The sequence below is a fragment of the Tiliqua scincoides genome, chromosome 3, assembly GCF_035046505.1.
Source record: "Tiliqua scincoides isolate rTilSci1 chromosome 3, rTilSci1.hap2, whole genome shotgun sequence".
In the NCBI taxonomy this organism is placed as follows: Eukaryota; Metazoa; Chordata; class Lepidosauria; order Squamata; family Scincidae; genus Tiliqua; species Tiliqua scincoides.
This window is the reverse complement of record NC_089823.1, coordinates 126582456-126606464: the sequence shown is the minus strand read 5'-3', so window position 1 is coordinate 126606464 and position 24009 is coordinate 126582456. Positions and strand designations below refer to the sequence as shown.

The 24009-nt window shown below is 40.6% G+C and overlaps 1 protein-coding gene across 2 annotated transcripts in view; it reads right to left on the bottom strand.

Annotated features, from left to right (window-relative positions):
* The window catches only part of DGKH (diacylglycerol kinase eta), a 64381-nt gene extending 46494 nt beyond the window's left edge, over positions 1 to 17887 (bottom strand). For both annotated transcript variants that reach the window (XM_066619284.1, XM_066619285.1), the window contains exons 1-7: positions 17822 to 17887; positions 14151 to 14255; positions 13178 to 13310; positions 9947 to 10053; positions 8957 to 9082; positions 7778 to 7880; positions 5100 to 5262 (exon numbers count right to left, since the gene is read on the bottom strand). In XM_066619284.1, coding sequence (XP_066475381.1) covers positions 5100 to 5262; positions 7778 to 7880; positions 8957 to 9082; positions 9947 to 10053; positions 13178 to 13310; positions 14151 to 14204 — 686 coding nt within the window. In that variant the 5' untranslated portion in view covers positions 14205 to 14255; positions 17822 to 17887. The remainder of the gene's footprint in view (positions 1 to 5099; positions 5263 to 7777; positions 7881 to 8956; positions 9083 to 9946; positions 10054 to 13177; positions 13311 to 14150; positions 14256 to 17821) is intronic.
* Positions 17888 to 24009: the final 6122 nt, after the last annotated feature.

The window sequence follows — 24009 nt, the reverse complement described above, 5'->3', positions numbered from 1 at the left end:
TATACCGCTTTTCAACTAAAAGTTCACAAAGCGGTTTACAGAGAAAAATCAAATAACTAAATGGCTCCCTGTCCCAAAAGGGCTCACAATCTAAAAAGATGCAAAAGAATACCAGCAGACAGCCACCAGAACAGACACTGCTGGGTGCTGAGGGCAGCCCATACCAGTAGCTACCTGCAGGTATGCCTGCATTATATGGTTGTGATATAACAACAATCAATATAAGGTTTGCCTTAAAGCCAAACATCACACTACAATTCTTCCTGTGTATGAGGCCAACTCATCCTATCACAAGCTTGTGACTTTTGAAATGAAGGAAGATGGAAGCAGTCACATTGAAGGCTATGAGTACAACAGGGAAACAATGCTACCATTTCAATGCTATGTTACCAGACCTTTACTACAAGGCTTTCACTGCCTTGGGGTCTTTCATTGGTTACCCAGGTCCTGGCCATGATACTAATAGTCTGGAATTTTTTCTCTAAGTGATTAAGAAGAAGCAGACAGACAACAATGAAAACAAATCAAGATGCAATATCAAGAGGAAACATAATGCAAGATATCAGTGAGCAGATCACTGGGGAGAAACAAGGAAAGAAAGCTAAGGAATGAGGAACAATATGACAATGCCGGCACTTTAAAAAAAGAAACAAAATAAAATTGATAGTATCTTGGGGAGGAACAAGACATGTTGCATAATGCAGTCTCCAAAGTGGAAGTAATTCAATAAGATTTCTGAAACATTTCTAAATATCGACTGAGAACATTGTTTCCTATTTAATTGACAAGCTGGTCAGCTGCTGTAAACTGTACCCTTCAAGGTAAGACAGGGTTTATAATAAAGTTGGGCTCACCTGGCAGTAGAGGTACTTAAAATATACGCTTAGGTAGGTTTAGGTATTCAATTCAAAGAGGGAGAGAGCCAATGAGAGACAGGTTGCTTACCAATGCTTGATGTTATTTGAGTGGTCACCTATGCAGCCATTTCTGTGTGCCTGCACACAGCAATTTGGGAAACTTCTAGAGCTTAGCCTGGCACTCACCCATGCCTAAAGCTCAATTCCTTCTAACTGACAGTAAAACAAACAGGATCTAGCAGTGGGGAAGGAAGGCAGGATGCATGGCTGCACAGATAATCACTCAGAGAACATCTGTTATAGCTAAAAGAAGTGTCTTTATGGTCCTATGCATTCACATCAATACAAGATTAGGGAGTTGATCAGGGTAGGTGCCATTTTCAAGCAAAGAGACACTTGAGAATTTCCAAAGGCAGCATTAGCCCTGGAACACACATTTATATCATAGTTATTCATGAAAACTGCTTGTAACTGCTTCACAAAGTCCACTGAGAGGAAAAACCCCAGAATTGTTACATAAGCAATATTTTACTTCTGTTAATTTTGTTTAATTCAAAGCATTCAGGAGTCATATATCTAAACATGTGTTCCTGGTGCCTGCCAGGCAAGTAAATGTGCTTATTTTACAGGAGTGATAGCAAAAGGCCACTGATCCAAAGGTCACACTTTTCATTTGAACAATATGAACCTCCCCCACTTAAATGATCCATGGAGCCTAATGCTCCAAATCTGAATGGAGTCTTGAATTGATACTCCTTAAATATAAACGTTCTCATCCCTTCCAACTCCAAATACTGCTAGAACAGCATATTTGATGTATTTTGACTAGAGCCATCTCCTTGGACATTTCCCTTGAGTTTGGGCAAAGCAACTTTGGGGGGGGGGGTAAACAAGGAAAAGTTTCACACCTCCATAGATCCTCATCAACACGTGATTAAGGTCAAGCTAGGAACAATCAGACAGCCCACTCAACTAGCTACCTTACCCTCAACTGGGTGGGAAAACAAAGGTAGAACAAGGCAATAGCAGACCTCCTGACTGGATCAACCCATATTGGAATCCCACAGGATTCTATGGGGTAAAACCCTACAAAAACTAAGATTACTAGATCCTTGTGTTTTGCTTTCTTATATGTTATTCATTATCCCATCACGCTGTTGATCTATATGGAACAATAAGGCCCCATGCTGCATTAAGTCACTCACCCCCATCCCAGCCGGCACTTAGAATGGCAACAGCTTGCAACACACTTTACTTTCCTGTTTTCTTTCTCTTGAAAGGAAGTACCAAAACTGCTGAACCCAGCACAAGCAGGTCAGCCAAACATTTGAACCACTTCTCTCTCTCAGAAGAGGCAAAAGTCATGGTGGTAAGTTTGACTCGAAAGAAAGTACTTAACAAGAGCCACTGTGCCACATACATGCGATTGCCCAGGAAATATCCTCATGTATAGCAACTAGACCCTAATTCTTCAAAGAAATCAAACTAGAACAAAGTTCAAAAAGAAGAAAAACAGGATAAAAGGGAAAAGGTCTAACTAAGGCCACAGTGCAAACTGCTGTAGAATGTTCTCAAAGCTGCTGCTCATGAAATGGTTAAAAGAGAACAGGCATTTGACCTATTAGATAAGGTTCCTTCCTTGTGGAGGGACAGATGAGGTTCAGTTCCCTGAATAAAGCTGTTCCATACAACTGCAGATTCCATTTCTGTGGGAAGACCACAAAAAAGAGATCATATGCTTTTTGAAAGTATTCTTGAAATGGTAGGTTGGCCTGTTGCCTAGCATGTTTGTGAGTGTACATGGTGCTGGGTGCATGCCAGGCAAGTGTGATTCAGACCCGCCTCATGTTCTTTTGCTCAGGTGGATTACAAGGAAGCATCAAGTCCCGCAGCACTTTAGAGTAAAGGCCAAACTTTGGTATATTGAAGCAACCTATGCACCCCTTGCCAGCTGGCTTTCGAGAAGCCTTGTCTTGGGGAATTCCACTACAAGATACACCTTGTTTGATGAGGCAATTCAGACTAGTACACAATGCCAGGTGCTGGGAGCTTCCTGAAACAAGGAAACAAGATCATTAATGGTCACAACGAAAAAAGTGCCTTCAGCCTTGACTTCCCTCACCAAATTCATTGTAAACTCAATCATGCATTATATGCTAATTGAGGCAAAGGCCCCCAAAGAAATCAAGGAGCGCCCTACCACACCTCAACCACCTGCTGAAACACCTTCCAGAAAACCTTCCCTTAAAAAAAGTATCTTGGTTCCATTGTCTTGCTTCCCTCTCTGAAGTTAACTAAGGCTGCTGTTTAGCCCTGATTGGTCTGCCTATCAAACTCTTTTCTGCCATTTTCTCCACCTTTGAACCAGAAGATTGCTGTGTCTTAGGAAAGTAATGCTCTGATCCCTGCCACAGCACAAGCCTCATCCCAGTAGGTACAGATAGGTAATCTAGGCCGGGGTGTCCAAAGTTTTTGGCAGGAGGGCCACATCATTTCTCTGACACTGTGTTGGGGGGCCGGGGCAAAAAAGAATTAATTTACATTTAAAATTTGAATAAGTTTACACATATGAATATATTAAAGATGAACTTATATTAATGAATGAAGGTCTTGCAATAGCTCAAGGCCTATAAAAGGCCTTGCACAAAGCAAGGCTGGTCTTTCCTTTGCTGCTGCTACTGCATCACAGACATGAAACAAGAAGCAGGAGAATGAGCCCTCATCCCACAGCTCACATGAGAGGTCAAACAGTTGCCTTCACGCTGAGAGCAGTTGCGTCGGGCCAGTGTGGGCTCCAACAAATCTCCGGAGGGCCAGAGTATCATTGAAGACTGTGGGCTCCCTGAGGGCCACATTGAGAGGCCTCAAGGGCCGCAAGTGGCCCCAGGGTTGGGGTTTGGGCACCCCTGATCTAGGCCCTTGGCATCCTGACCCACAAACCCCACTATTCAGGTCTCAAGTGCAATCAAACTTACAACACGTTTCATGTTTCTATCTTTTGCTCCTTCATTTGGTGTGGAGCCCATGCCTCTGTGCTCAGTCTTTTACAGTTTAAGGGAAAGGTCTAACCCCACAATAAACTACACTTAGAAGTCTTATGTGACAGACCTGCTAGGTTAAATGTAGGGAAATGTCCTATAGCATCCTTTCCATTTCAGGCGCAAGATGACAGGGTCTTGCATACCACTGGCACCACTGCTTTGCACTTCACTATTGCCTTGTATGTCCTCAGCTCTGAGAGCCCTATGCTAATACAATAATATGACAAATATAGTACTAGTTCCTGCAAACTGGAAAAAAAAATGCCAGCCCTCCACATCAGGTAATAAGAAGCCCTGTCTTAGAGCATATCCAGTAAAAAGCAATTATTCATTTGCCATTCCAAAGGTATGCACGTGAAATACAACAGAACTGATGCAAAATACACACAGAAGCTCTGTTTCTTTTCCTTTCAAATAAACCAAAACATAATCGCTTTTAACATACCTGGATTAAAATTTGAGAGGTTCACGGGGGGGGGGGGTCAGTAAAGTTGCTTTCAGGTTACATCCAGCCTACAAGTTTCCTATCCCTGACCTTAAAAAATGTATAAAATTGACTCATTGCCAATGATAACAGGATAGGCACATGTACCCAGACAGATAAATATACACATACAGTGCAATCCTATGTAAGTCTACTCAGAAGTAAGTCCCACTGTGTTCAATGCAGTTTACTCCCAGGAAAGTGTTATAGGATTGTAGCCTTCAATGATTGAAAAATGCACTATATGGTGTGGATGGAAATGGTATGGCAGGGGCAACATGATGTATGTTATTCCCTAGAAGTTCTAGTCCCAGGAAGCACTGCCACAGCATCATCTCTCGAGTATCTGCAAAAACAGCAGCGGGCAATTTCAAAGAATTTGCCACCAAGTGTACCATCAACAAGAATCTGTTCCTGATCATGGAACCCTGATGCATCCTAGCTGTACACCTAAAAATATAATGTGTGAAATGGGCCGGGGCATCCTATCAAGTAGCAACTGCCTCCAACTGAAGCACTTATGAGCTTAAGACTTTCAATAGGCCAGACCACCTATAACAAGAAACAGCCCCTGCAGCTATTTGCAACAAGAAAGAATAAAGCTATTGTTCAAAGCATATAACAGAAAAAGAAATGAGAAAGAACCAATTTAAAAAGGTACCATGTTTGCAATGACCCCATCTGACCTTTTGCAAGAATAATAGCAAAACTCATTACCCTAAATGAGGTCCTCCATTCATTAAATCAAACACCTGAGCTGGATTTAGTGACTGCTTGAATCGTCGGAGAAATTTTACTCCCTGATTGTCTCCACTCTTTGAATTAACAAAAACCAAGAGAGGACTGGCACAGGATGGTGGGCAAGTGGCTTTCCAAAATCCTGTAAACAAAGGTAAGGAATAAAATGACATAAATAAAGCTGAGGGAGCCAGGCTCTTCCCCCTCCTCCAGTAAGATCATCCCTGAGTGCTTCAGGGCTTCATGTGATAAAAATAAGCAGCCAGGGGCACACAAAACAGAGTGGAACCATGGGGAAGGGCATGTTAGGGAGGGGGGGCTTCAGGTCTTTAACCCCACTGTAATTCAGCTACCAATCATATCTTGCTCACAGTATTTTAAACAGAAAAAAAGCTTCCATTGGCATTCACAGCTATTCGTTTTGCAAAATAATAGCAGTGCTTCAGCTATTCTAGCCAAATTCAGCAAACTGCTATTACATATAGCAAGCGAACATCTGCTGGAAGCACTTGCATTAAACACTCAAAAATTACTGAATGATGCAAGTATACATATTTTTGCAATGTACTCTGTAACAGACAGCCACTTCCAATCCTACATGATGCAATCTGATCAGAATTCCTTTTAATCCTTCTACTTGATGCTTCTTCAAGATCAGCATGATCAACTCAACCTTAGATTCAACAATCAGTCAGATTGTGAGCCTGTGGGGCAGGACTGTGCTTTTATTTTACTGTACAGCGCCCTTGTTTAAGTTCCTAAGAAATAGAAGTAAGCTACCGTTACAATCCACAAACCATCAAAAAGGATAAATTAAACCTGGCTTGATGCTATTGAATGCAATGAGATGAGTCATGTTTGTGAACTGCAATGTATTTTCATGCGATTCATTATTAGTAATATTGAGAGGAATATTTTCAAAGCATCAAATTACATTTCTTTTAATGTGGTTGCAATTATAGAATCTTGGCCATTTCCCCCCAGTTAACTCTAAATAAAAGCATATGTAACTCTCATTACAATTAGTAATTGTAACTGCTTACATAGTTTCATCAGCATATATACATTAGAAATGTGAAAGTGGACTGTTTCATGCAAACCATTATAACATTCATACACGCCTGTCCAGAAAGGTCACATATCCCATTGCAGCCCTTTTTGTTGCAATACAAAATGGTAAATCATTTTAAAAGTTATACTGTTGCATTGGAACAACCTTTAAATGATCTAATTAACTGCAAATGACAGCTGCACAATCTGAACTGGGTTTGTGTCAGGCAAAAGCCTGCCCTCCCCACTGTACCATAGGCTTCATTCCCTGATACTAGTTTTCCTGATGCCGTGGCAAAACAATTTTGAAACCACTTCCTGGAATAAATCTTAGACTGTAAACATTCCAGGTGGTAAAACACCCTTATTTATATTTATATATCACTCTTCTTTTCTTGTTCCACTTCACTTGCCTAACTAGCTAAAACTTTTCCTTCCTCTGTCAAGTAGTCCTCACTCTTCCCTTTCTGACACTCACTTTTTCTTTCCACTGTTCCCTACAATTCCTTTTTCACTACTTGCATTGCGGGTGCCAAGTTGCTGGGGATCCTAGAGCCAAGGTCTGAACTGGAGGCCCCATGATAACCTTCCCATCTCATATTGGGCACTAGCATTGCCCAATGAGGGAGTGGGCCCTTAGTCAGTGCCTGATCCCCAATTCCTCCCTGACCTCTTGTTTCTTTTCTCCCTACGATCAAGTGAACCCTCTCACTGTCATCTCATACTTTAGACCACTTGGTAAAACCCATTTCTTCAGCACAGTCCTTCTTAAACACCTTTTTGTCAGCTTTCTTACCAGTTAATGTTGCGCTATTCCAGCTTAAAGCATTACTTTTTCTTCCTACAATTCTTTCATCTGTCCAGTTTATGTCAGTCACATCAATATTTTGTATCCTGCCTAGCATGCTGCTAACTAATCTGACTATCTCCTAGTAATCTTTCCTCTCAAATTTTACAATTTTGCTTTAGGAAGACAAAGTTGTCACTAACCAGAAAATGACTTTTGGGGAAATGTTTGGCACCTTACTTGAAGGTTGATATTTTAAGTTGACGGTAAATATCTGTGACTGTACTCTGCAAGAGAGTCAACATTCTTTCCCTAATCTGCACTTTATGACCTTTTATAGTCTAGTGCTCAATGCAAGTGCTGTTTTATTGACAGCATTTTATCTAGTGTGCTTTTCTTGTCCCCTTTGTGGAAATGTGGGTGTCTGCAGAATGAGTCAAAGTGGTGCCCAGTTTGAATGTCTGCTTGTGCTCTGTGGAGATCAAGAACAAAAGACACCAACAGCTCCGCTCCATTTTAGTCAGTAGGTATCTTCTTGTGGCTGCTTTGCCACATGGGGAAGGATCATTGTTCCAAATGACATTCAGAGGATGGCAGTCTAGCCTCCACTGTACCACCACCCCCCATTTGCCTCACCTGATTGGCACAAAGACATTCACTACCAGCTACATCAATATAAAGGCAAAAGTAGTAACTGCAGCATCACTTGCACCACTGCATGACCGCAACACATTTCTGCTCAATCTTAGTTGCTTTCTGCCTTGCAGAGTACATCATGCTCTCATACTGTAAAGACATATGTCTCTAAAGTTTTACTTACCATCAGAGTCTATGCTGTTCAGTGCTGTAGGAGGAATAATTGATACTTTACATTGACCAAGTGGACACTTGTGAGGATACAAATCTCTGCAAGAAGTGTGTACCTAGAAGAAATAACAGCCTTGTAATATTTTGCCCATTACATGGTTAATTTTATAGCAGAAACCAAAAAGCTGAATGTTGTGTTATAATACTTTTCAAAGAAGCACGTAAGAGCAAAGTCAATCATTACTCCTAAGTGATGGAACTGTAAGCTGCTTTGGGGTGCCCTCAGGGAGTAAAGTGGAATATAAGTGTAATAAATAAAATAAACTGCAACTGCCCTGCACAACTTCTGACCCATCAAGCCCACCAGAGACTTGGTCATCTACATGACTTTGCATGCCAGTGTTATTCAGTCTTCACTGACTTCCTATTCAGTTTTGGTTTCATTTCGAGGCAAAGATTCTTCAAAGCCCTAATGCAGGGGTGCCCAAACCCTGGCCCTGGGGCCACTTGCGGCCCTCAAGGCCTCTCAATGCGGCCCTCAGGGAGCCCCCAGTCTCCAATGAGCCTCTGGCCCTCCAGAGATTTGTTGGAGCCCACTCTGGTGTGACCCAACTGATCTCAGCATGAGGGCGACTGTTTGACCTCTCATGTGAGCTGTGGGATGAGGGCTACCTCCACTGCTTGCTGTTTCATGTCTGTGATGCAGCAGCAAAGGAAAGGCCAGCCTTGCTTTGTGCAAGGTCTTTTATAGGCCTTGAGCTATCGCAAGACCTTCATTCATTAATATAAGTTCATCTTTAACATATTCATTTATGTAAACTTATGTAAATTTATTTAAATTTTAAATGTAAAGTAATTCTTTTTTTCCCCAGCACCCGACACAGTGTCAGAGAGATGATGTGGCCCTCCTGCCAAAAACTTTGGACACCCCTGCCCTAATGGCTTGGGACCTGGGAACCTCAAGCACTTCCTCCATCAATGCAATCCCTCCTATGCACTCAGATCACCACTAGAGATTCTGCTCTAGCTTCCTCTGTGAGCTCAACATTGTTCAATCAATTGCAACTGACTTAAAACCACAACTCACCACAGAAAGTGCTAACATTTCTTTGCAGTTATTAAAAGAATTAAGAAAAGTATTCTTAAGGAAAATGAACTTGGGGAACCTAACAAACAAACAATTTGGACCTACCATAGTTTTACACCAAAGGCACTTCCAATCTTGCAGGCGTAGAACACTACCACAGGTCTTGTCACAGACTGCACATTTAGCACTGACGGGCAGATTTCCTTCCAACCACTGGTGAGGCATAGCTACCTGCAGGGAATGTATTGAGGTCGAGCAAACAAAAAAAGTAAATCACTTTTGTTCAAGTTCACTACCGTTACTTCCTCCCCCCCCCCAATCTATTTTCAAAACTGTTCAGCACAGATTCAGAATAGTTTGTGTACAAGCTCAAACAAGCTCAAATTTCTGCATGCTCACAGAGCGGTTGTCAATTTTTGCTTTCAATAGCCTAACGGAAAGCTGCTTCAGACAGTCATAAAGCCCCAGATCACTATTCCATTGCCAGAGTAATGGAAGCTCTTCATCACAATATTCATATGGTAGATAAGGAGATGATTACTGCTGCACAGACTCATTTTTCTGGAGCTGAAGGGTCAATCCATATTGCCCTGCTTAGCACATAACCTGTCCAGCACTCACCTGTATACAGAGGGAGCACATGATTTGGTTTTCAACTCATATCACAGCCCTGTCCAAATCCTACCCTTATCAAATCTCCTTCAATCTACTTTGCAGGTCACTGAACCTTCAGATGGGTTTCTCCCTCTGGCATGTAAGTCCAGATGGCACATCTGTTGTGAAATTACAAAAAATGCTGACACTTCCAGAATAAGTTTGATGCACAAACAAGTGCAGGCCACACACAAAAATCTGTGATCTTCCCTATGTTCAACTTGGGAGAGGTCCAAGGACTCATTTGTTTTAAGTATGATTAATTGCCTTAATCTACCACAACAGAACATGGTAAAAAACAAAATAAATTTGCTCTATTCCATCAGTTCTTTGCCCTTTTTTGGGTTTACCACCACCTTCATATGTTAAGTTAGGGACTCCGTCCCTTTTATCTAAATAAGGTAGTATACAATGTGCTGCCTGCAATTGATAAATACTTACACCATCTTCATCCTCAATAATATCTTTTCCAATTGAAGTAAGCGTAGTCCACTTGCAGTTGTTTACTGCCCTGACAGCACATCTCTTGTGCGCCTTAAACTTGCATACTAGAAGAAAAAATATACACATCCTTTACTGAAATGTTTCTTCATTGTACTTTCCAACGATTCACATGATCTTTCAGAAATCTAATCAATTGCAGATCAACTTTGCTATGTAATATTTCATAGCTGCATTCGAAAAAAACAACCTCCTTATTTTGTTCTTCCTTCTAAAGAGGTTCTCTCTACTTCAAACCTTCCTCAGTGCTGCAATGGAGAAGCACTCAAGACTCATAACACTCCAGCAGACACTTGGTCAACTCCTATCCAAATATTGACCATTCAGTTAATGCTCAGGGAGTCACCAAAGTGTTGTACATTTACAAAGAAGGAGTCAAAGTATTGTGCTTCCATTACCAGAACCCTACCTCCACTCTGGGCAGTGATCGACGCATGGTCAATATGCAGCTGGGTTTTAGGATGCAGTGAAGGTAATCATATAAGCACAGACAGGAACTAGGTGGCTCCCTTTACCACCTACAACAGTCTACATCAGAGATGGGTAGACTGGTTCAGGGTTGCCTCTTAATGATTTGAAAATGATCCATATCCCCCCACCAAAAAAAAAAAAAAACTAGGAAAAAATTGGATCATCAATCAAGTCCGTGTGAAGCTTTGTTAATATCTTTGCCAGTTTTCCCAACCCTCAAACCTCCTCTCTACCAACCTCTCAAATCCCCAACACATGCTTCACGTACCCTAGTGGTGGTGGGGACTCCTTTCTTCCATATTGACTAGCCTGCATCAGCAGAACTCACGCAGCATGATTATAGTGTACTGCAGAATATTTTTTTTCTCCCCTCTCTATAAACAGGAAGAAGGAAAGGTGAAGGGGCTGATGGGGGCAGAAGCCTTTGCAAGGCTGCATTGCTTCAATTGCAGTGCATGGAATTGCATACTATCAGTACCTTAAATTTTTCTTCCTGGTCGGAGAGATGGGGGGAAAAATCCATATGGTGCACACTTTAATCTCACCATATATGCAAAGCTACGAAGACAAAGAAAGAAGCCCCTTTCTCTGGGTGTGCTGGGGGCACGAATGGCTGATGATGCAGAATCAAGACGCTTTTGGCTGACTCAGAAGCCAAGCTTCTAAAAAAGTTCATCTCTTTTTTCTGGGGGAGTTTAGAACTCCCAACATGTACTCCCAAACATCAATATTACTGTACAGCGAGTTGTTTCACAATAGCTAGATTCCTGAATATCATGAGATTGCAATCTACATGGTTTTTGAGTGGTCAAACGTGATACAGTTTTTACTCATTTGTCCAGAATTTGTTGGACCACTATTATTACAGATGCTAGCTGAGGCTGATGAACAGTGGCTTCTGAAAAACACTACATGATCACCCTTGGGATCTGAATGAGTCCCATGATAAAGAATGAAAAGTTATTTAAGCATCAGTGAAAATACAATAAGTAATAGTTATTATATAATGATAGCACATTGCTTGCAAGCTTCTCATTATGCTGTATATACCATCCCAGAAGCCTGGTTGGCGATGTTCCAAGAACAGCTGCTCTCTCCAAATGCTTTTGTTGATTCCAAAAAAAGGAAAAATATTAATCTGACAAGATCAACATCCTGGGACTTGTAGTTTAGCTTGTCAAGTAGTGTAACAGTTGACATGTGGGATTACACAAAACCTGTTATTTTGTTTCCAAGAACACAAATATGCCCAGAAGAGTTTAAAACTCTGGAAATATATTTCAGATACTGACATGCAAATAGAACAGTGTTCAGTATGGAACTTTTACCAGGAGGTAACTGCTTAGGGCTAAGCTACACATTAACCCCTGCTAATTGGGTAAGAGGCACTTTTTCAAGTGGGTGCTCCTTTTTTTAGCAGGGGGAGAGTAACTGGCCCACCTCGCCCCAGCACTGTCTGTTCTAGTGGCTGTCTGCTGGTATTCATTTGCATCTTTTTAGATTGTGAGCCCTTTTGGGACAGGGAGCCATTTAGTTATTTGATTTTTCTCTGTAAACCGCTTTGTGAACTTTTAGTTGAAAAGCAGTATATAAATACTGTTAAAAATAATAATAATGCACCATTAAAGAGCATCTTCCACTTCTATGTGTTGCCATCGGACAGTGGTGGAATAGGCTGCTGCTTTGACAGCATGATCTGCCTCCTTCCATGTTTTCTGTGTTATGTGACTGAAGAATTGTACCAGTTGTGCAATTACTTCACCACCCCATAAAGACCCCCTGTAGTGGAAACTAAAGCAGAGTAGATTGGCTGCATGTCATGAGGAAGAAGTTTCTGACTGTAAGAGCTGTCCAGCACTGAAACAGTCTCGTGCAGTAGTCAGCATTGTTGGAGGTTTTCTTAAACGAAACCTGAAAGTTTCGTGCAGTTTTGAAACATCTGTGAGTGCTCCAGTAAAATATATAACCTATACTAGTGAACTGTGCGTTGGGACCCAGTGGTGGGTCGCAACTTGATTTTTGGTGAGTTACCAAACGGAACTGATAGAAAGATCAGACAACTAATTAGCTCAAGCTCTGAGGCTATTCAAAAATCAGATACTGTAGCTACTAATTACCCTGCAAAGAGCCCAGCTCCTGCAATTTGCAAGCATGTGCAAGCATTCATAAGGAGTTAAATGTTTCAGTTATTATTACTTTTGAATGAATGAATATTTCTTTCCTTTTTTAAAAGTATAGTAAACCTCTGTGGGTCCCAATAGCGTGTCATTTTAAAAAGTGGGTCCTGGTGCTAAAAGGTTTGGGAACCACTGACCTATAATGCTTATCTTAGTTAGCAGCCTTAAGTTTTTGGAAAGGCAAGATATAAATGTTTTAAATAAATAATCTTTTTCCAAATGAGGCTCACAATAATGGCAACTTAATACATTACCATCTTTCAGATGTAACAATGCCATCCTGCATGTTTTCAGGAAACTTGCTTCTTAAGGCAAGCCATAGCCTAACATACTGTTTTGGATATATGGTCAAGTTGATTCAACTGAGAAAGCAAGAGTAAAATCAAGCTTGAAGAATTCTTTTAAAGATTCTTAAACTTTAAAATTGAGACTATGATGTCAAATCAATGCTTCAATGGGACACTTGACAATAGTGCTCATTATCACTGTGACAATATTAAGAGAAAAAAAATGACAACTTTACCTTCACAGGACAGGCCATGGGAAGTTACTCCAGAAAGGCTCTCTCTGCATACATTACAAAAGGTGGGTCGAGCATGGGAGCAGGCGTACCAGTTATGCATCCCTGAGAAATGTTCCACATTAAACTGGGCAGTCTAATAAGGAAGATATCAAGACAAATTTGCAAGTACATGCCATCGCTACAGCAACTAAACCATAAGAACAGCCCCACTGGATCAGGTCATAGGCACATCTAGTCAAGCTTCCTGTATCTCACAGTGGCCCCACCAAATGCCCCAGGGAGCACACCAGATAACAAGAGTCCTGCATCCTGGTGCCCTCCCTTGTACCTGACTTTTCTAAAATCAGGAGGTTGCACATACACATCATGGCTTATAACCCATAATGGATTTTTCCTCCAGAAACTTGTCCAATCCCCTTTAGAAGGCATCCAGGCCAGATGCCGTCACCACATCCTGCGGAAAGGAGTTCCACAGACCAACCACATGCTGAGTAAAGAAATATTTTCTTTTGTCTGTCTCCCAACACTCAATTTTAGAGGATGTCCCCTGCTTCTGGTGTTATGTGAGAGTGTAAAGAGCATCTCTCTATCCACTTTATCCTTCCCATGCATAATCTTGTATGTCTCAATCATGTCCCCCCTTCCCCTCTTTTCTAGGCTGAAGAGGCCCAAACGCTGTATCCTTTCCTCATAAGGAAGGTGCCCCAACCCAGCAATCATCTTAGTCGCTCTCTTTTGCACCTTTTCCATTTCCACTATATCCTTGAAAAGCTGAACTTGCAATACAATATTCTTGCTTTTTAAAAATAAACACAAACAAAATACATTAAAGATTTAATAAAATCCACACTTTCATTTCATGAGATTTTAGATAAGATCGAAAACATCTTTACCTCACATTTTATTATACCTTGACAAATCTAGCAATATTTACAGAAACAGTAAGATGTATGAGTAGTAGCATTAATCTTACCTCATAATGTTCCCGAGACTGTACAGACTTCAGTGAGCTGATCCAATCCTCCATCTCTTTTCTATTCTCTGCACAGAGTATTAGCCTCCTGAATGGGGTAATTATCTAAAAAAGATAGCTTAATATAATGACTCCGAGAGATGAAAGGTTAATACAGAACATAAGAGCTGCTATTTGCAGTAAGTTTGTAAAAAGTAATAAACACATTAACAATGTAATATTGTCACAGTGACTGCTCTTTGCTTGAGAATCATTGGCTATCAGAGATCAGCGAATGTGTTGAAGCTACCTCTAAAACAGTAGTTCCCAACCTTCAGTCAGGAATCAACCCCTTAAGGAGGGTAACAACCTGAGCAGGAACCCCTAGGTGCCATTAGTATGGCATTTCTGTGTTTCACAGCCACTGCCACCAAATGCATGTACATTTAAAAAATCACTTTACTTATCCATGTTCAGTGGGGGCAGTGGCAAAACCCAGAAGTGCCATACTAACTGCACTTCAAGTCCCTAGTCAGGTTGCTATCCTCTTCAAGGAGGTAGCGTCCCAAATGTGAACGGCTGCCCTGAGGGGACTGCAACCCCCAGGTTGGGAAAAACCGCTCTGAAAGAGTAAAAAATGTTCTAATACATTCTCCAAATAATTGGCTTTTTAAAAAAATATTTGTAAACACCTCTGCTACCTGTCCCATCCTTCAAGCACCTTCCCAATCAGCCATCTAACCCAACACTGCAATGAAAATAGCCCTCACAAAGGCTACAGTCCCATAAGCTGCTCCATCTTCCTTGTTACAGGTAAAAACAAGAAAAAGGCCTATGCAGTCTATGCAGGTTTAAACTTACTACAGTCTCTGCCAATGGGGGTGGGGGAGAAAGAGAGAAACACTCTCCATTAAGTACAGGGTGTTATAATGAATGCCTTTCTTTTCCTCTGTATTTTTGGACACTTAACTAGCTATATACTCACGTACAACTCAAAAGATTATGCATTAAAATTGACCCTCAAAACATGGGTCAACAGAGTTGAAAAAGTCTCTCTAAAAATAGCTGCTTGTTGAGGCATGGGGGAGGAGACCAGGTTGGGAAGCAAGACACATGGGGGACTTCCCTCAGGAATGGAAATCTTCTCTTTCCCATACAGGTGCTTTGAGGTGTTTGAAGGCTGTTGAGAGGCAAATTTGAGAGGCAGAACCATGATTTTTTGAACTCTGGCTCCAAAGTTGAACTCAAAAGTTCACTTCTCCTTTGTGTGTTGGGGGAGTGGGAAGGTAGAACTCCCAACACTCATTTTCAAACACAGACTCTGAGAACTTCAGTAAGCACCTCATTTTTAAACATCCAACATGGACAAAGTTCTCTTCATCAACTGGAGTTAGGTTGCAAACCTACACACACTTTCCTGGAATTAAGCCCCACTGAACACAATGAAACTTTTCTCTGAGTAGGCATGCAGAGCATTCCACAGTTAGAATATTTTGCATAAATTCCAAGTCGGGACTACCTTGTGTATTTCAACCAAGATGCAAAGGTGAGAAAGATGTTTATTCTAAAGATCCTGGTTTCAAAAAAATGTTTAGTACTGGGGACTGTTCTAGTTATTTCAGTACTAACCTACAAGTCGGTCCTGAAGTATTTTAGGACTGCAGCCTTAAATTACTTTTATGAAGAAACGAAGACCATCTTTTAAGAACTTTTGGAAATCCTATCTACAAATTAGTATTAATTATAAATATGTATTGCCACCAGCTATACTCCTCTCCAATAATCTTCTACAACAGTAATTTGTTCCACAAAAATCTAAGATTTATTTGCCAAAACAACTCTAATCAAAAAAACTCAAAGGCCCTAATTTAGACTAAGCCAAATGCACTCAAGTCCCATGAATTCACTGGAACACAGTGTTGTACATGATGTCTGTCTGTATTAATTATTATTAGTCATCATCATATTATTTATACTAAAGGTCTAACGTGGGTTGAAGCTGCAGAAATAAGTGCTGTAGAAAGATTTTAAGAATTTTCTAGATACAGCTGTACTTTGTTCAAAAGTACATACAGTGTTTGTAAAGATATTAAAAAGCAAATTATCTTTTCAATTATTGAGCTACAAAGTAGTTTTCTAAATGATGTAGAAGAGTTTGTGTCTGATGTACTTCTACTGAGACCATCACAAAAGGTTAAACGTGAGACCATCAAGGAAGATTTTTATATGTGTAAAATTTGAAAATGTGTGTAAGCCTACATGTAGATCTGTTACTACAGTCTGTAATTCCTCCTTCACACATAGGCAGACATACCAACACAGAGAAGAATATAAACAAAAAAGCAAAATAACTGTTTCTGTTGAATCAGCATGTGCCAGAATGTGTGTCTCAACCTTTCTGAAGGTATACCAATGTTTAATAACTCTAGAGCAGGGGTGTCAAACATGAGGCCCGTAGGCTAGATATGACCATGGAAGCTCTTCATTAAGGTCATCTGATAATTGGGGTCTCCCAGCGCTGACCTTTCAATAGTGCCACTTCTGCCAAGGCTCTGGAGAGAGAGACAAAAGGCCTCAGAAGGCTAAGAATGCCACAGGGGAAGGGGCACATCAAGAGGGATGAGAGAGGGAGATGCTGAGGCAATGGGAGAGCCTAATCATCACATGGGCTACCCTGTCAGCAGTGCCAGTTCTGCCAAGATGTCACTTCACAAAGAACTGCTGAGCTGCTAAGTGATGCCTTGGCAGAAGCGGCCCAGCTGAAAAGACGGCCTGTGTAATAATTGAGCTATCTCTCTAATTGATTATTATTTGATTATCATCAAGATTTACATATTTTCTCTTCTGGCATTTGAAGAGAACGACTTCCTGCATGAGAATGAGCTGCTTATTTCCAGCCATCACCTGTTTAGTGATGTTACTTCCTGCTTAACGATGTCACCTCCGGCCCTCAGCAAACACGACGAATGCTGTTCAGTCCACTGTGAGAGCAATCCAAACCTGCGCTGGAACAGGCAAGCCAGGAGGCTTGCGCTGCATCCAAGGCAGGTTTGTGGCCAGCAGCAGCTCAGCCAGAGGCAAGGGGAAACTCTTCCCCTTACAGCTGGGTAAGGACTGCTGGCCCCAATGGGTCTCCTCAAACCTGTGCCACCTCTGGAGGTAGCGCAAGTACGAGGAGAGTGGAGCGGTTTCAAGCCGCTCCGTTCTCCCCGGGGAAAGGGGTTGGGATCTAGCAGAACTGCCGGATCCCCAGCCCTGCCTCCAGCTCCCTGCATGCCTGCCCATCGCACGCCCTCCCCCCGCCTAGGAACACCTCTCTCCCTCCTCCTCCTCGCCCCCCCCCCATGCCTACCTTTGCTGCTTGTGTCGGCACGGGCGCGCCGACACAAGCGTCTGTTGGGAAGCCGGCTGACATGACTTCCTCATCAGGAGGCGCAAATGTGCTTTATGGCATATTTGCGACTCTTCCGGGAAGGCCCAAGTCTTAGTTAGGATTGCGCCCTAAATGATACGGTTTTACATCCCTACTCTAGAGCTTATAGTCTCACATCAAACAGAAGGGGATTCAATAAGAATACTCTTAAAGAACGTTGGGGGGAGGATTCTACTACAGTAAGAAATAAAATGAAATAAAAACAAACTCAAAGCATTTCCAAATGCCTTGTGTCCACTAAGTTATGGTGGGAGCATACCGTGAAGCTGTTGTTGACATTTTTGGTGCTTGACTCAGCTACACTGGCATCCGATAGGTCAACTTCATCAAATATTAGAGACTGTGAAAAAAACATACAGCATGTTTCATTTCCAAGTACACAGCGCTGCTACTTATTTTATTTTCTCAGACTTTAAAAAGAAGCAAAGAAAAATTAAGTCAAGGTTGCTAATCGTATTGTTTATCAATCTGATACCATAAAATCATGTCAATATATAGTTGCTTGAAGTTGAAAATCCTCACAAAAACATGCAAAAACAAATACTTTTGTATTTAAGTTACAGCATCATGCCAAAAGAGATACTGCTCTGTGATATGTGTTTTTCTTTCAATCCAGAACATCATTAATTTTATTCACATGGATTATTCAAAAAACTATTTTTATGCCTAAATATAATGCTATGGTGTCCAGATTGATTTATCTGCCAGTTCACTGACTCCCATACAGTTACCACTGTTCTTGTAGGTTACGAAGTATGTATATGGCTACAGCTTTTGTATGCCAAGTGATGATGCTCTGAGTGATGTGAGGGAGCATCTGGTTACTTTTGCTACTTTGTTTCTATTTATTCCCCTAAACTTTTCGAGCACTGCCTTAACCACATAAATTCTGATCTTTGGAAAACTGAGAAAATTACTGAAGTTTTACATCCCACTTTGTCTTACAAACAGGGCAGATGGTTGCCTAATGAGAGCCCAGCGCACCAATGGCTCTTCAATTCCTGATGCTTAAGCAGCCAAGGACTTTCCTTATGAGTCACCCTTTCCCCCCTCTATTGCTAGGTCATATAAGTGTACCTTTAGGCAATGTCCATTTTTAGACTACACAGCAGCTTTCCCCCCCCTCCCCAAGGTCGGTTTGGGGATGAACATGAATGATGCATGAAAACTGTTGCTTTTCATAAAGTACATAGCATTTTATTAAAGACCTACTTATGAAACCAATCACTTCAATGCTATTTTAAAATAGCTTTCATAATAGGTTAAAAATAAATCCTAACCCAAATTAGAGTTCCAGAGACAGCATGTTAACTGCTAATAGATGCATTGTTACCTTTGAATCCTTGGCATAGTAAAGTGTACGGCCCCGAAGTTTGAAGTAACGTTTTTTCCACCTCTGAAAAGAGCTGGTTTGCTTTACAAGCAGTCCTTCCTTTATACTGGTCTGGGGGGGAAAAAAGAAAAATATATAAAATGCAAGTTCCACACAATGTATCCCAAGTGTTACATACTGGTATATAATCAATTTTCTTCATAGAAAATTAAGAACCAGTTTCTGTTCTCTGAAGAGGAAGATAAGCATGTTAAATACAAATACAAATAACCATTTAATTATGGTTGTCATAGTAATCTAGTATCCACATTTTAAATGTATCCTTTATATAGTTATACTATTTTTTTAAAATGTCCTCTTGGCATTCTGTATTGCCTTTCTGTTTTATAAGCAAAGTCCAGACCCCCAAGCAATCAAACAATATGAATAAGAAAAGCTCATCCTGACACCTCAAATAAGTCAAAACTAAAATACTGTGGCCACTATTAGACATGGTTCATTCCAGGTTGTGTAGTTCAGAGGCCCAAGAGAAAGTAAAAGGAAAGGGAAGTTCTCTATACTGAATGAACTGTATATCAAATCTCTCTCTCTCTCTCTCGTGTGAGTGTGAGCGTGAGTGTGAGTGTGAGAGATGCAATTCTGATCATTGGTAATCTTATTCTTAATGAATAACTATTTTCCAAACAAATATCCAACAATCTGTCTGAAATTATAAGAATGAAAAAGTAACTTAGTTGCACTCTTATACACACATTCCTGGGAGTAAGCCCCATCGGATACAATGGTAGTTAGTTCTGAGAAGACATGCATAGGATTGTGCTGTTAGTTACTTTATAATATATGTGGTTCTCACACATTTAGCACCCGGACCCACTTTTCAGAATGATAATCTGTCAAGACCCGCTGGAAATGATGTCATGACCGGAAGTGACATCATCAAGCAGGGAAATTTTTAACAATCCTTGGCTGCAACCCTACCCACACTTGCGGAGGAGTAAGTTCCATTTACTAACATTGTTAAAAGAATATACATAGTAGCTTGTTAAAAGTAGAGGTCTGTAACATTTCCCCAAATGCAGTCACATACCATGGGAGCATCAAGTCTAATATATTAAAAATAAAATATTGAAATGAATGGGGACCCACCAGAAATTGGCTCACAACCCACTTAGTAGGTCACAACCCACAGTTTGAGAAACACTGTAATATAATATAATATAATAATATAAACCGCCATGTCTCAGATTTTTTTTATCCAATCTGCTCAATTTTTTCACCACACAAATCTCGCCACATATTTAGCATTAATTCTAAATCTTTGTTCAACAGCCTTCATCTACCAACAAAAATTCACTTGGTTCATTCAGAATGTATGAAGTTTCATTCATTTCATTTCATTCATTCAGAACTTTACCCCCCAGAACAGTAGGCATAATCAGTAGTAGGCATATCACATCTCCAATATTTCTTTTTATCCTGGCTTTCAACTTCAAGGCCTTCAGGGTGGTTTAAAATAACAGAATTTAGTAAAATTACTATTTGATTTCCCCATCTGCTGCCACCATGTATGAACTGGTTGCTGATAGTGATTCTCCAAAGGGAAGAGCCAGATGACTGTAGGTCTCAATCAGGCTAATGGAGGGCACCTGGCTCTCTGTTCAATCTTCACTGAAAATTATTCAGTTAAATAAATGTCTGGTTGTCTTATGGGCATCAAGTGCCACCAATGCATGGGTTGGGGGAAGGGAATCTCTCTTTTAAATTTACAGAAATCAATTTCATTGGAACACTTGACAAAATTGCTCTCTAGTCATCTTTTAGACAAATTGCATCTTACCTTATCTCACTGTTTTTCAACCCATGTTTACCTGGCCCTCAGGTGTACACATTTGGTCCCTGGGGCATATATGCAATGTTGGACAGAAATTGATTAATTAAAATGTAAACATTTTGTTAAATTCAACAGAGGTTGATACTTAACTCTTTTCCATTACTTTCTATACTATAATGCTCAAAGGCCACACTATTCCAAATTCCCTGACATATCATCTAGTCCTCAGTTAAATATCTGTGAAAAAACTGGAACATCTTTGACACCTGCCCTCCTGGTGTTTAACAATATTTTTTTTTCAAAAGTAATGGCAAAACCTGCTGATGGTATTTTGTTTGGTTTTTAGTTATGAGCCTCACTAAAGGACCATGTTAATGGAAAAGCAACATTAAAAAAAACTCACAATATAGATATGTTTTCAGCATTTATTTTAAGACATTCTGAAAGCATAGAAATAATGTACCTGGATGCAACTGACAATGCGTTTCTCCCAAATCAAAATCTTACTGAAGCTTGTGAAGAGGTAATGCAACTCTCACAGTTCAACATTCCAGCCCATACATGGCATGGCTTGCTCAGTCCTGTACTTCTGGCCTCTGTGATGCCATAAACTTTATGTTCCAAGTTCTGAGTATTGGATTTTACAGTGTCTCATGCTTCTCTATTATCAGCATGTTTTAAACTAAATATGTGCCAAATTTCACATCTCTTGTTTTCCTAGACATTTTGGGGGTACATACCTTATCCCCCCCCTGCCCCCGTGTTCAGGAAAAGAAACGCAAATACTGTATTGTCTTTTCAGATTCTACTGCTAATTAGGGCGTCTTTTGTTAGGAGTATACCAAAATTCAAGGCTGCAACTCATCAGAAAGTATCCATACAATTGACACCTGCATTGGTCACTAAGACACAGCATCAAAATGTATATACAAAATATGACAGAGGAAGAATGGGTACATATCTACTACTACTACTACAGTTCTATCACACTTTTAGAGAATTAAAAGTATTTGTCTTGCTAGAACCTTACAACCACCATGGAAGCAACTTGCAGAAGGATAGGTGTGTTAATTTGTTGCAACAAAACCAAATGTGCCACCTTGAAGACTAATATTTATTGCAGCATAGATTCTCACGGACCACAGCCTGCTTCATCTGGAGAGTCTAATCCATTCAATTTATTTAGGAGGCTTATGGGTAAATAAGTTAGTCTGAGATGAAGTTTTAACAAGGAATTTCTTGACTGGTTGGTGAGTCACTTAGCCACTACCTACTCCTACAGGAAAGTACAAGAAAATTTAAAAATGAGAAAGAAAGAAGAAAGACCAGTATTCTACAGAATTACAGACCTCATAGTTTGAGTTCTATACCTGGCAATTTCCTCTCAGTCATAAAACACACTGGATCACCTTGGGCCAGTCACTTTCTCAGCCTATCCTACCTCACAGAGTTGCTGTGAGGAGAAAGGAGAGGAAAGACAATGTGTGCACCACTCTGAGCTCTTTGGAAAGGTAGAATAAAAGGTAACACATGAGATAAACAGAGCAAACACCAGGGCAACTAATATGTAAGCACCAAGAAAGAAACAAAGATGTCTGGCTCTCACACATGCAATTAAGAAATCTTTAAAAAAAAAAAAGGGAACAGTTTAGGGGACAAGGAAAGTTCCATTTTTCTACAGCTAGACTTCAACAAGGTTTCAGATCTAGTCCCAAAATCATCACCAGAACACTCCAATAAATCAGAGAATCGAGTAGCAAGAAACAAAATTTAATAAGGACAAAACATAGGCATGCCAGTAGTAGAATACTCACCCTAAGTGGTTTAGGAGCACATGCCGATGCTCTTCCTAAAACTAGGTTCACCAATCAACACTGGTTTTTTATAACTGATTTAAGAAATCAGAAGCAGCAATGTGTACATGGTACACAGAAACAAGAGACCATTGTTAATTGTTCACATCAGAAATCAGCACTGCAACTGCTGCTCTGAAAGATTCTAGAAGTTTGCTGTAGCTCACCACACACAGTTCCATTTATGCAGCTATACAGAAGCCGCTTTGGGGGGAAAATGCCCATAAAACTAAGTAAACATAGCTTACACGTATCACTTCCCCGACTTCCCAGTGCACTAGGAGCAAATAGGAAAAATTTGCATAAACATTGGGAGAATACAAGAAGAAACAAATGTGAAGGGATACAAGAAGTTTCTGAGAAAGAGATGGCCACAGATCATAGCACTGGACAGGAGGCACTGGGAGAAGCCAAATCTCGCCTACTAGTTTATTACAGTTACAATTTATGTCAAAAGGACAAGAAATTCTATGGCAACAAATCAGTGTCACCCTTTAATGCTGTGTGTAGGTTTATGTTCCATGCATACTGCAAGACCACAAGATGTTGACATGAGGATGAGAACATTATTCCTAAAATAAACTCCTCAGGTTTAAGTGCCTGAAAAATTCCATGTACTGACAGCCTTTTGATTACACAGGCCTACAAAATTAAGGGTCAGAAAAGTTTTTCCCAAACTTTATGGTGGTTTGATATGAATTTGGGGTGCCAATTCCAAAAATGGCATCCGTTTTGCCCTATCACGTCTAGTTCTGGATATATAGTATAGCCTAATTACTGAATGGTTCAAGCAGCTTCCTCATGAAGAAGCCCTGGTGTAGGTTTCCTCATGAGGAAGCTGCCTGAACCATTCACTAAAGAGGCTATGCCGTGTCTCCAAAACTAGACGTGATAGGGTAAAACAGATGCCATTTTTTGAATCAGCACCCCAAATATACCCAGGAACTGGTGTAATGTTTAAGGAAGCAAAATGTGTGTTGGCCTGTGTTATGGTTCTTCTTCAAAGAAACTGACTTCTTCAAATGTATTCATGGCTTGTTCTTTATACAAATGAGTCCCGCCATAGCATAGCACTGTGCTGCACCAGCTGAAGATATGTACATCATGGCAGGTGTAGGACTTTCCAACCATTTTCTAAGGTACCAGATGAAAGGAGTGAACACTCTTGGTCCTTAAATGTGAGCTGTGGTCTTACATCTTTACAGGAGAGTTCATGGCTAATATACAATGGAGGAGGTTACTCTCTAAGTACAATACAATGTATTACTTTAAGTCCACTTTGTTGCAACCAAGTTCCTCAAGAGCCTATAAGGAACAGAATGAGAAGCCAAGCTCTGATGGATATTCTGAATAAAACCCAGAATGTTAAAGTTAAAGCAGTGGTTCTCAAACTGTGGGTTGGGACCCACCAGTGGGTCACACCCCGATTT